General features: G+C 42.1%; 1 protein-coding gene across 3 annotated transcripts in view; it reads right to left on the bottom strand.

Moving 5' to 3' along the window:
* Window positions 1-13,987, bottom strand: part of TTC7A (tetratricopeptide repeat domain 7A) — a 169,877-nt gene that overhangs the window by 46,555 nt on the left and 109,335 nt on the right. For all 3 annotated transcript variants that reach the window (XM_056488737.1, XM_056488736.1, XM_056488738.1), the window contains 2 exons: window positions 10,124-10,221; window positions 5,020-5,154 (listed from right to left, as the gene is read on the bottom strand). In XM_056488737.1, the coding sequence (XP_056344712.1) occupies window positions 5,020-5,154; window positions 10,124-10,221 (233 nt within the window). The remainder of the gene's footprint in view (window positions 1-5,019; window positions 5,155-10,123; window positions 10,222-13,987) is intronic.

Raw genomic sequence — 13,987 nt, forward strand, 5'->3', positions numbered from 1 at the left:
CTTACAAAAAGAAAGAAAAATACTACTAGAACTGGTTCAACAGCCAGTGCTGCATAACAGGACACTATCTGCAGTATCAATAAAGATGTCTCCTACACCTGATTAACACCTTTAATATCAGAGCTAATAACTTGCAGGGGTTTAGGACTGCTAAAAGCTTGAAGAAGAAAAATCCCTGAAGTGCCCATGTGCAGGCTGTGCAAACACAGGCTGTGCTGGGAGAGCAGAGGGGCAGCAGGGAGGGCCTGGCTGCACCCTTGGCTGCTGCCAGGATCCGGCTCCACGGCCGCAGACCAGCACACTGGAGACTTCAGCCCCCTGGCTCTAACAGCACTTTCTAATGGAACAAAGTCCATCTCCTCTAACACAGCTTTTTCCCAGGAACTGGCCCATATGGAATAAAATAAATAAATCACAAGTGTTTTGCAAAGGGAAAAAAAAAAAAGGTTCCTGCTGTACATAACTCGGGGGAGCAGATGTTTTTCCATTAGCTCACTGCTCTCTGCTGCACTGGCTCTCTTTGCATTTCTTGTTTGTAGCATGTTCAATATAAACTATTTTTCCTAGGTTAAACTTTAGCATGTTACTGAGACAGCAGGTAGCCCACTGCAGCCCCACTGTGAGTACACAGAATAGTATCATCATCATTTCTCTCTAAATGCTCCTTTAAATTAGCCTTAGGGTCTACCTGGTGAGGTTCACAGGCTAAGCTTAGCAGGCATTTAGCCAAGCTCAGATCAAATTACCAAACCTACTTTGCTGTGAGTGGCCATATTTGGTAAAGTATTGGGTTAGTCAAGAAGCTAAATTGTCAGATATAAACTACTAGTAAAGACAAACAAAGTGGACCTTGTAGTTAAAAGTAAAGCTTAAAATAATACAGTAACAGGAGCTAGAATATTAGAACTCTTATTAAAACTGGCTTGTAGCATTCTAAAATGCTCTGTATAAACAGAGCATATGCTTATTACTGCCTGGAAATATAATCACACATACTTCAGATAAGAAATCATTCCAGTTACCCAAAGAGCCTAGAACTATTAACACTATTTCTTTCCAATACTGACATGCTTTGCTCTCTGGGTCAAAAGTGATCTTATAAAAATGCCAAATGAAGGTAAATTTTGGTCATAAATTTGAATTATTTCAAGTATATTTTCTTTAGCCAAACAGTATGACTCTATTTTCTAAACAAAAAGGAGGAGTACTGGCATGACTGTTAGAAATATTAGCACTAGTAATCTTTAGGATTCCCCCTGCAGCTCTTCCTGCAGGAAGAGGGAGGAGTTAACAAGCTTTACCAGCGCCACTGAAGTTCCCTGCCTCTTCTCAAACTTGAATTCAAGCTCTCAGCCATGAAAAGTAGAACAAAGAGGAGAAATAAGCATAAGGATTGCATAATGACCACCTCTCCTGGAGCTGCACAACCACAGCATGTACACTGTTCCTAAGTACTCCCTGAAATGAGCTGTTTCTCAGACATGGGGCCAAGAATAATGTTTAGGCTCATAAATGTTAAAGTGTTCCGAGATGACTCTTTCTAACCAGCCACTACATTCAAGAGGACTAGGGGGGTTATTGTTAAAGGGCACCAGACAAGCTGTGTTAACAATCTTTGCTGCAGAGCACCTGGAAATAGAATATGCCTGTTAGTATTCCAAGCATGCCTGCTGCAGGGGATGTCTAATCTTTGAGGACAGCACACTACTGTCCCAGAGCTGTGACCACCTGTGCAGAAAACAGGAAGCTATGGAAGCCCACTAAGGGAATGTGTCGAATTCCGTGCTGCAGATGACTGTGCTCCCAGGTGGTCCTGTAAGAGGTGGCTGGACATGAGATTAACAGTGAGAATTCTCACTTTTATTTTGAAGCCTGAAAGAGAAAAGGACTCTTTGTAGAGACTGCAGATCCATCAAGCAGCTCTTTGTTTACAGGAGGCTACAGAAAATTAGCTTGCCAAAGATCACTAGGCATTGCTGCAGGGAAAGACAAGGTACAGCATCTGTTACAGTGCAACGCATTTCAATTTAGCAGCTGCACATCCAAAGATGGTGCTTTATTGTCTTCCCTACAAAACTATGTTGGTCACAAACCCAGAAAAGTTACAGATAAAACCACAAAGTGTATGCTCTTTTATGGGTGAAACAAGTATCTTTAACACAGCACAAAAGGGATTAACTATTTTCACAGGGTTCAGAGCCTTCCCTCAGCCACTGTTAAGGGAACACACATATTCTCATAAGCTAATTGTGAAACCCATTAGACAACAAGGGGTCTCCAGCTTGGAGGGACTGAGGACACTTTTGTACAAGGCAGGAACTCCTACTGCAGCTGCAGCTGGAGGATGATACAGAAAGGATTCCCCTATGTAAGCATCACTGGATAGCTACCACCCCCCAACAGTCCCTTTTGCAAGTGTATGTGCTGGCTTTGTGGCCTGGCCTGGCTGCTGCACGGCTGTAAGAGCAGCCCCATACAGCTGTATGGTGGTTTTGTGTGCCTCTTCCCAATCTCACTGCACAAAGTTGTAACTGGACCAGGTGCCTGGTACCATTAACTTTCATGCCCTGGGATATGAGGAGGCATGGCAACTGGAATGGCTGCAAAGGAACCCAGACACAATTGCAACCTGGCACTCTCTGTCCATACCCGTGCACAGAGACACAGCCAGCTGTGTCCTGGGAGTGCCTAAGGACGGATGCTTTGTCATAAATTTACTGTAGTATGAGGTTAGGAAATCGTAAAAACTTTATCTACGGATTTATGAGTCATGCTAAAAGGGTCGAAGTGTTAATGACAACAAAAACAACAACGAACGAGCCATTTCCCAAAGGCGGATTAGTGTTCTTCCCTTTGGAGACAGGACACTGAGGTGAAGAAGTTAGGCAACTTGCCTGGAGTCACAAGATGAGTCATTGATTGAAAAAGGACAAGTCCAAGCTAAATCTGATAACAATCTACAGCATACTGATGCAGGCCCTCCATGAATATCAAGTGACTCCATATGCAGGCATCAGAATGTTACACTAATTGCCTGTTGCTTTCCACAGCCATTAATTTTGGGGTGAGCTGTATTGCAAAACTACCTGACTCCCTCAACTTCCTCTATCCATGCATTTCTGTTTAATTTGTTGTCTATGAAACATCTCTGTTTTGGAAGTTACTTCTTACAAGTATACTTGTTCCTCCTTTCAAAGAGGAAAGATCCTAGTAGTGAAGGTCAGTGACACCTTTTGGATTATTCCTTTCACTAAGCTCAGGGTAAGGTCAACCCACTTCCAAGAAGTCCTCTAATTATTCAGGCACTGTGTCCTTCTCCAAAGACTACCCCAAAATACCTGCATCTCTCTTCATCCCTCAGGATACCAGAATGCTGCAGCTTGCACACTACTGTGAGAAGAGAATGGCCAGTACCTCAGCAGGAGCTCATTAAGCTGCATCCATAACAATAACTGACTTCAGTAATGAAATTACAAAGCAGTCACAGAACATGTTTTCAAAACATCAATCCTGAATCGAGCCCAGCTAAAAGTAAGCATGAAGCAAAACAAAGGCTTAAAAATTATAAGAGAGGAAAGTTACAGCTTGTAAAAATAAATTCTATCTAAAAGAATTAATTAACACCTTTCAGAAAGGCACTCTATTCCCACTGAAAAGCAATCATAGCAATTCACAGCAAGCACTAGGTCTTTACTGCTTTTGTCTTCTCAGACAGCAGCAAAAATGTAAACTGCCTAGAGCTTTCTGCAGGATGATGGACAACAGACACCTGACTTCTCATCATAATAAACTCCATTTATTTTGCTTCCCATCATCCTTTTCTGCAGCCTTAAGTCAGGAGTATAAACCAAATAAAGCAAAATCTTGCTGGTGATTTTGAAGTCCACAGCACATCACTGAAATTTACATCCACACAAGTCATTAAGGTGAACACATGTAATTAACTTAAAGGATGATGCGTTCTGCAAGGCGACTTCTTTTGTTAATATTAATGAAATTGTAGCAAAAACAATGTCATATATTTTGTTCTAGAACTAAAGTCTAATTGGTAGGAAATCACCCACGAAAACAGCTATGAAAATCTTTGCTGAGAAGTAAGGTGAGACTGCCAGGTCTTATGTGACAACTGTCAACTGCATGGATTAGCGAAATGAGATTTGAAAGGTTCCCCTGCACGAAGAATAGCAAACTACCAGCAGCTTTCCAGGGGGTTTTGCTTTTCTTTCTTCATTGCAAATGGTGAGACATCTAATAAGCAATCATAGCACTTAAAGGTAATTTCAAGGGCACAACTGTGGGCCCAGTTATAGAAGAAAAATTGTCTCCTAAAAACAAAATTACAGCGTTGGAACTCTATCAGTTCTGAAACACTGGAATGCAAACAGCAGAATGTGCTGGGCAACTCTGCTCCTCAACAAATGTCCTACATAAAACCCCTCCATGGGTTTGAAGATCACTTGTGGGTAGAGTCTCTCCTCACTGTTTTCCTTTTATATGCTCTACTGTCACATCTTTGCATCAGTGTCTCAAACTGATACTCAACCTACAAGACCCTGAGAGGTTCAAACAGTCAAGGACAGAGTGGAGAAAATGCTCTAATAATTTTCATTTAAACCTCAGCAAAGATTGGAATGCTTAAGTCACATTTAAGACATGGCTGGCCCAGTCTTATTACAAGGAAGCATTTAGCAAAAAAAGAATGGAAATAATTGTCCTTATGAACTACCATCTGTTAGTGAAGAACTACCTACCCTTTTTTCAAAAAGCATATTATAGTGATGACTAAACTTTTCTGTGTGTTTTGGAAAAACAAAAGTGATCTGAAAAATCACACTACTACAGTATTTTTTGGGTCAAAATCAAATAAGTGGTGTTTCAAAAACCATCTGGGATAGACAAGCAGATTTTCTGCTGCAATGGAGTAATTTTCAACTAATGACTTCAACTGCTCTATTACTAGTTATGTCATTTGATTCACCACTGGAGGGAAAGAAGAAGTCCAGGTAGCTCAGGACTTACCAGCTTGCAGCCAAATTTGTTCAAGAGTTGTCCACAGCTTCACAGGTCCCTGCTTCATTGTGCTACTCTGCATTGTTATTTCAGACATGGCCTGTTCCAGTCTTGATGCAGCAAGGGAAGAGGCTCGTTGTGATCCTATGAACCAAACAAACAATCATGTATTTTATACTTATTTATGGTATTTCTTTGACTTGTGAAGGCACCAGGTTTGATCCTCACTGCACTGGTTTTATGTAATAAGAACTCTGCTGAATTCTGGCATAACAAACTGGAGAAGCATGTTTTATAAAAGGTTAATTTACTGAAAAAAAACCCCACTAAATTATCCAAGCGCTGCAGCTCAAACAAGCAAATTAAGAGACAGACAGTAATTTTGTAAAGGTCTGCTTAGCATTCATCAAGGAAGCAAAATATATTTTGCTCGTTTGGGAAGCAGAAGTCTAGCATCCAATATTTTCCACAAATACCCATTTTATAAGAACAGTCATCATACAATTACAGAATGTGCCCACTAAGGTAAAAAATTCATACAGCATTACAAGGTAGCTTAGCCCTATTCATGTAGCACACACATTTCAAGTGACATCAATATTGTTCTACTGATTTAGAGGCAGGGTGGTTTTTCATTTAACCTTGGGGAGCAGAGAGTTCAGAGCTTTGACTACATTAACCTTTAGTGTGCACTGTAACATTTACGCAAGAATAAAGTATTTGGCATCCACACCTCTGGGACAAAACATCACATCCAAAGCTTTTCCCAGGAGGGCTGCATGGCCAGAAACCACGTTCTCCAGTACAGCAAGTGGGATTATACTGGTGAACCAGCCTCTCAGAGAGGTATCAAGATGGTGGGAACAAAATAAGAAGCTACAATTTCAGAGTTCAGAGTTGTCCTTGTAAAGCTTTGAGAAATAAATATTTTAATATACATAAGTTTTAATGTGATTTTATGGTTAATAAGCTCTTTCTCTGGAGAGCTGCTGTGACTGAAGCACTTGTGTTGATTAGCATTACTCTTGAATCTATCCTTACAAGCTGACCTCATAAACCACTAGACCCTAGAGTTAAAATCCCGCTTTTTCTCTCTTTCTCTCCAGCAGCCACGGGGCATATGCACTTAATGGTCTCTCTGAGAAGGACAGCATGCTTTTCCAGCTGGAGTGTGCTCAAGAGAGAGGGCTGCCAAACCACACCTCCTCACCAGCAGACCAACACATCACCCTGTGGTGCCCAGCCGTGTGTCCTGGCCATCTCTGCTGGGATGCTGAGCAGGGAGGGTTTGTGCTTCCCTCCCCCGTGCCAAGCACCTGTGCTCTGCGAGGCAGGGCACGGCTGCAGCTTCTGCTCAACCCGAGCGAGCGTGTCACGGCAAGGGAGAGACCACAAGCCAGCTCCAGGCCCAGAGCTGCTATGGGAAATATCTGTCCTATTATCTCATCGCTAACTAATGCCATTCATTTCAAGCAGGAGAACTTCAAAACAGCCCTGCAGCAGGCGCCTCCCACGGCCCCCTTGGAAAATGCAAATGTGTTCTTCCCAGATGCATTTCTTAAATTCCTACATGTTTTCAAAGACATTCCTGATCTAATGTTCCAAGAGATGACAGTGCAGTAATGTAGCAATTCCAGCTTTAAGGGTATGGGTAAAAGCCATTCAGCTTTGCACGGAGAATTTATTGTATTTATCAGTTTATTTAACTGATCCATCTTCAGCCTGTTTCACTGCACGAGATTCCTCCCCTCCTTGCCCACTCATACTCCTCTCCCCCACCCCTTTCTCCACAGGTGAGAATTTCACTGAAACTCCCAGAAATTCAAGTCAGACTAGAGCTGTTTTACACAGGGAAAGCTATAAAGCATTTATCCCCAGCCATCCAAAACACAGACAGCTTCTCTGCAGTGCAGAGACAAGAAAATGGACACATGAACAGTTATTAGCAGAGCTTTGAAGTTAGGGCAGATTTCTTGCCTTCTAAATTGGCAAACTTGAAAAAATTACATGTACTTTGTGGACTGTGCAGTCAGCCTGACCAGATTCTTATATTAGCATGCTTTTAATGCAAGTTTCAGTACCACGTTTTTCTGCCAAGGAAAGGCTTTGTGGAGTTGTGTTTCTTGCAAGCACCCAAATGTAATGCTGAGCTGTTTGCATTGGAAGGGCAGATAGCCTGGTGTCTTATTCACATCCTCACAGAGCTCAGGGAAATCCTCTTTTCCTTGCAAATCAATCCAAGAAAACTAAATCACAATAAGGCACCTTTGTGCATTCTGGAGAGGCTCACAGGCTGCCTAAGTAGATCCAGTTAGAATCTACTAAAGCATCCTCCCCTCACAAAGCAGACCTCACAGGAATATAACAGCATAGCTGCTCTCAAAGAAACCCAAGTTAGCTGCTTCTCATCTTCATTAGCCCAGTAGTTGCCAACAGAGGAATTTGAGACTGAGACTGATCCTGCCCATTGCAGTGGGCATCTGCACAGCCAGACAAGTGAGACCCAAGGTACTTAGCAATTTACATGGAGGCTCTTTGCATTTAACATCCCTTGGCATTTCAGTGCTTTGATGTGTACTTTCTTTTCCTTCTTTTCTAGCCTACAAGAGGAAGCAAAATATTTTTTGGCAGAGACCACGCCATCCCTGCTTGGCCTCAGACACAGATGCATTCCTTGCTCTAGACACATATATGCCAGATGACCAGGCTCTCTCCAAACCAGCCCATACTCCAGTTTTGCCACTGCTGTTCTCACCCATCTCTGCTGGGATGCTTACAGCAGTTCTCCTTAAAGCTTGTCTGACCAAATAAACCCTGTAAGAGGTTTTTGCCAGTCTGGCCCTTCTGGACCGAAAGGGGCTCAGCCACATCTCTGAATCTCAGGCAAGCAATACAGTGCCCCTGGGGATGGGCTGGTGGCTACTGGAGCCACAAAAGAGTTAACCTCTAACACATGATATCCTGAGAGAGGAGATCAGCATGTGTAACACTGGTAGGACTCTGACCTCAGCGTGGTGGGGGGAGACAGAAAACTTCAAGCAACATTAAAAAAAAATTAAATATCTGAATGTCTCATTATAAGGTATCTCCCCCTAAAGAAACTGCTAAAAAAACCTCCCCACAAAACCTGTCTCGCAGAACTTTAATGTCATGCCTCAAAATACATGCAAATGTTGGCATACGAAGATACCATATCAATTTGTAATTTTAGTGCAGTCTCTTTCTCTATTTAACAGCTCTACTAGACAGAATATAAACTTCACATTTTACAATAAACCCCTCCACACATTTTGGAAATAACTCATGAAATAACAAATTGATTTTCTTGTGAGGAGCTCTGCACATAAGCCATACAATATCTACCCAAATAATTTTAAAGCACTGTTCTAGGGTGTTTTAAGACCAAAAAGAACAAGTTTAATATTTTGCATTTATGAGAAAACTGCTATCAAAACAGAAATGTAGCTCATTAGATTTACTAGGTTTATAAGAACCACGGAACTCCCAAGCCTAAATCACTTCAGGCAAAAGCATTACAAGATAAGACTAAATCAGAAAAAGAATAGAACAGCAAGGCAGCTGACTGATATCAGTGAATTTAGTTAGGAAGACTGCTTCAGTTGGGAGAAGATGAAAATAAAGAGGAATTAATCTTTCTGGCAGCAAACCTAAAATTCTGGCACAGCAAATAATCTTATTGTGGTGCAGCTGAGGGAGAGGCCAGTGTCAAAGCCAGGCACAGTAACCCCAGCCCTCAGTGCTGAGCCCAGAGATGACAGAGCGCCTGCGCAGCGCAGCGATGCTGCTGCCTGCTCCCGGGGGAGCTCACAACAGACAGCACTGCCTGCTCCACACAAACAGCACACCTCCTCCCTCCTCCAAAGCAGGCAGCCACAGCCACAGCTCTGGGGAAGCACAAGGGCAAGAGGGGCTACAGCTGCACCCTCCAATTCCACCCTCTACTGTCCTCAAAGAGGCTCCCAGCAGGGACAGGGACAGCAGACCCAGCTGCTTCCCTTCTGCAGATGGAGAGCACCCAGAGCCTGCAGAGAAGGACACAGAGCCCTGCTGAAACCAGCCACACTAAGGTGGGTGGTACAATTTCAGCACGAGCTCCATTCTTGCATCCATTTTGAGGGCAACCATGTCAGCATGGAAACCTGGATTCTCAAAGTGGAGGAGGAATGTATTTCTTGGCTAAAACCAAACTGCATTCAGTGCAAATCAGTTTAGGTGCATGAAAAGCTGATTCAAAGCTTGTACCTTACATTAATTTGCCCTTTCTGGCAGGCAACACCATGCCATACAGCACAATTAAGACTCATACAAACCCTAAATTCCCTAGAGATCCATGAGTTTTATGTGTTAGGTTTTTTTTTCTGGTCTAGTTTCTGAGTTTGAGGTTTGCTTTCTTTGCAAGTGTTTCTTCTACATCCACAAAGACAGGCATTTGATTGCCTAAAAAACCCTCCAAGTTAAAAGGCAAGTTCTCACATCATCATCTTATTTTCAGCTAGGGTTTTAAAAGAAGTACCAAATATCAAGAGACTTACAACAAAAATCACAAGTCAGTAGCACTCTCTGATAACTTCCCTTCCCCCTTACTTCCAATATCAGCTTTGATGTCTCAGTTATTTCCATCTGACTGTATCTGTTACTGGGAATATGTATTTACCATATAATAAAGCATGACAAGGTTTATGCACAAATCCCAAAGCAAATTGCCATCTAATAGAAATTGACACTCTCAGCTTGCCAAAACCAACAATAGCAACTGGTTTGATCAGGACATCTAAATTGAATTAAACAGGAGGCAGGCTAAGGGAGGGAATGGATTAAAAAAAAAAAAAGAGAGAAAAAAAAAAGAATTATACATCTCAGAGAAGTTTGTGAAAGAAAGCAGAAACTCCTGTGTTATGCATGGGGAAGCCAAGGCACAGGCAAACCACAGGGACACATTCTACAGCAGAGCTGGCCATGAAGGCAGATCTGGATCAGCAGCCCAGCAACACAGATGTGCACAGGCCCACCACCCTCTCCAGAGAAAATGAAACATTCACCTCTCACAAAAGCACATGTTTAGGACAGGAAAGCACAAATCTTGTTTCCTTACCAGAATCAGTGTCATGAGCATCTGGGAGAGTGAGATGCAGTCCATTATGCTTTTTGATTACTGGTGTTTCAGTCACACTGCTTCCTTTCTCAGAGCCACTGTAAAGAAACAAAATTGTGTTGCCTGGACATCTCTCAGTGGAGAAACATTCCCCTCAAAGCAGGCAATAGTTTAGCTTCCATGGGAAGTGAAAAACCAAGGTTGGGAGAAATCAGCTTATTGAATGTATGAACACCCGCCCCACTGCCAATGGACAGGAAACTCAGAGACTGCCCAGCAGGGGCTCCAGGGCACATGCTGGTATTTAGTTTATTTGGCTATAGGGAGTCTTTGCAAATCACTGGACAAGAAACATGTTGGCAGCTAGAAGTCAGACCAGAGGAAGCCCACTAGCAGATCCACACCCAGAAAGAACCACCATCTCTTGGGATTCTCTGCAGAGTAATTTGTTGACAGATCTACTGTGCTGATCCTCTTGAAACAGACCAATTACCACTTTCAACCTGGGTGCTAATTTCTTCATATTTTCATTTCAAAGGGCTTATTTTCTCCCCTTCCACCTCTGCTCTGTTCAAAAAGAGGAGAAAGACAAAAGCCACCAGATAGCACTGCTTTATGAAACAGGGAACCTCTGCTCTGTTCTACTAGACTTCTGTCCTCACAGGAGAGACCTTACAAAGAGAAACTCACAAAAAAAAAAAAATCATCTGCCTAACAAAAAATCACTTAATACAGATATTCTGAGCCTTCCTGTCACCACATAGTCTGCCATCCCCCAAGGATCAGTGGTGATGATATCTCCTCTCATCATACATTAAGGGACGAAATACCAAAAGGAAAAGTGACTGCCCTGGCTACTTTTTCTGGCACACTTCCAGGCCTGCAGCTCAGCCTTGGACAATATTCCTTCCAGGAAGCAAGCTGTCAGAGAGACATGATTGGTGTGGATGCCCCCATTTTTCAGACTGATGAGTTTTATGGTAGGGATTGCATAGAATTCCCTTCAATCTGCATTGATCTAGCAGAAGAATTAGCTTGGGATTGCTGTTTGGTTTTAAACACGATTATTCTGTGTATTCTGTATTTCTGTATTCAGAAAAAACAACAGCAAAAGATAAACCAAGTCTTGTCTTTCCGAGCTAACACCCTAAGACTGAAAGCCACTTACTGTCATTCATCATAATGGTAATCATTACATTACAATAGCTAAATAACCTTCTACTTGGGCTTTGGGATCAAACATAATGGTTTCTCTTAATGCACTTTGAATTCCTGGGCACTGGAATGCACCAAATCTCTGTCCTTGAATGGGCCTCCCTTGTCTTCCATACTGGTTTCCACACTGATAACTCATTTGAGACTATCACGTAGTGACAGATACAAGGGAAAATTGAATTATCTGTCCTATGCCTCAGCCTTATCTAGACAGGATTGACCCAAATATAAGTGCCCTGGCCAGGAGCTGCTGGTGGAACTGTACAGACAGCTCTGTCTTACTCCTGTGTTTGCAGGAATAAGGCAGCTGTACTTCCAAATATTATTGCCATGAGGTGAGTGCTATCTTAATGCAGCAGCCACAACCATGGAATCATTGTTCAAGCACATGCTGAAACACTGGCTAATAAATTGTACTCCTAATCTAAGGACAGGTGAAGGGATTGGAAAATCCCAGGCTGAAAACCCAATGTAATGCATTGAGCAAAACAGCCACTCCCAATGGCTTTGTTATCCTGGAGAAGGGCTCAAAATTAAGTACCCTTTGAAAGCTGCAGTACAAAGTCTTCAGCCAAGAAAGCTTTTCCATGCACCATGGAAGGGACAGTAGCCAGATGACTTGCTTTCTACACACAGTCCTGGAAAGGCTGACAGCAGGACATCTACTGCCCATGTTTTTGAAACATAGTTGAGACAGTGACAAAAATGCTGAGAGGAACACTTGGTTGTGAGATTGCAGAGGCAGCAGTTTGTCAGAGAAAAGACAGGGAACTTGAACAGGGCATATGAACAGATGTTGGGGATAAAATACTGGGCCCTGAAATACTTTTTAGTCTGTCAGAGTCTCAGTCAGATTGCAAAGCCAGGAAACAGGCCAGACAAATGCAAGTGAAGTGCCATTTAATTGTGTAGGCAATTACCTACTGACTGAACCAGTAAAGAGTACTGGGTGCAACAGCTCTCAGCTTTGTGTAAATACAATATTCTCTGTTGCAAGAGGCCTTAAGAATGTCTTTGTCCAAGTCTCACAGATAAGAATTCCCCTTAAGTTCCTTTGCAAGCCCTACCCAGAATATTTTACATATTTGTTAGCTGATACTGCTGCAATTTGCTAAATACAACAGGCTTCCTGGGTCACTGAATCCAGTCTAAAACTGCAGATACCAAGCTGATTCTTGTTACCTTTCCAGTAGTATTTCCTAATAAAAAATAATTTATGATGTATTTTTGAGAAAGGAAAAAAAAAAAAAAAAAGCCCTGCTGGGAATAGCAGTGAAATACATACTAGAGCTTTTAAAAGCAAATGCAAAGCAATTTGTTTTGTTCAGGCTTCCATGGCTAAAGCTTATCAAAAGCCTCTAAAGCTATCACATCTTGGGTTTTTAAGTATAAGAGCCAAAGCACAGCTTGGGATCCAAATGCAATCCAAATGGCTGAACTAGTTATTTGTCTCTTTTCCAATGTACTCTCTACAGTCTCAGGCTTGCAGCCCCCCCTTGCAAGAGTAAATCTTCCTCAGTCATAATTGTTCAGTGTGGATTTGATCAGCTTCATGAGTACTACTCATGGGTATAAAGATTATTCATGTGAGAGGTACATGATTGAGTCCTTAGCTAAAGATACTAAGGCCTAAGGAAATCAATGATTCAAGTCTGTAAGAGACCACTACAGTATGAAAACATTTTGGTTTTTGTGTTTGGTTTGCTGCTCATTAGCTAAACCAGTAAGAATTACTAACAACCCATCAATGACAACTTGTACATAGACATGCACCATTCTGTACATATACTTCTGGTATTTATAAAGCTTATGCAAATGCATACAGAAATTGGAGAATAACTCAAGCTACATCACCCTGCTGTCTTGACTGCTGCCATCAAGCATGTTGTCCTTTCCATCAAACACAACCCCTGTGGACATTATGGGCAAGGGATCTTGGTATAATACTCCCAAGACACTGTACACTGGTACCTTGACTAGGGCAATATCCTAAGGATGTGGGAAGGAAGGAAATCCTTCCACACTTTCTCAACTTTACCTTTCAGTGGGGCATCAGATGAAAGGGAGGAAACAGGGAATGCAGCTTTGTGTCAATGGAGATTTACTAGGACAAGGGAAAGGAGAAAGATGCTGCAGCCTCCCTTTCTTTCCTTGCCCAGTTTGCACCAGGCTGTGCAACCAGCATGCAACTACAGCATATGAGTTTGGCACTGTGCCTTTCCTTGGCTTACTCACTCCAGGACTGTGTCACCCCCACACATTCCTGGGTCGTGCCAACTACTGCAGGCTGTGAACAATAGCTGATGAAAGCTCAGCACTATTGGGGAGAAAGAAAATCCTCCATTCTGGACATCCAAATACGGATAGAGATGTTTAGACATTTGGTTCAGAAACTCGTGGCTCAAACTGCTTCTTCAATATTAAAACACTGAGGTTTTGGTTTTGTTGTTTCTTATTTTTTAAAATAATGGCTATTAAAATATTTCCTTTTTTTTTTTTTTTTTTTAAATCACTGCTAGAAATATTACTTATCTTTTAAACAACACTATTTATCACCCTTCTTGCAAAATAAGTAAAGTATCTTGAAAATTAAAAAAGGTAAGCATGTTGCCAATAACAAATCTGAACTTGCTAGAGTGGAGAAAGCCT

Source organism: Oenanthe melanoleuca, chromosome 3, assembly GCF_029582105.1.
Source record: "Oenanthe melanoleuca isolate GR-GAL-2019-014 chromosome 3, OMel1.0, whole genome shotgun sequence".
Taxonomy (NCBI): Eukaryota; Metazoa; Chordata; class Aves; order Passeriformes; family Muscicapidae; genus Oenanthe; species Oenanthe melanoleuca.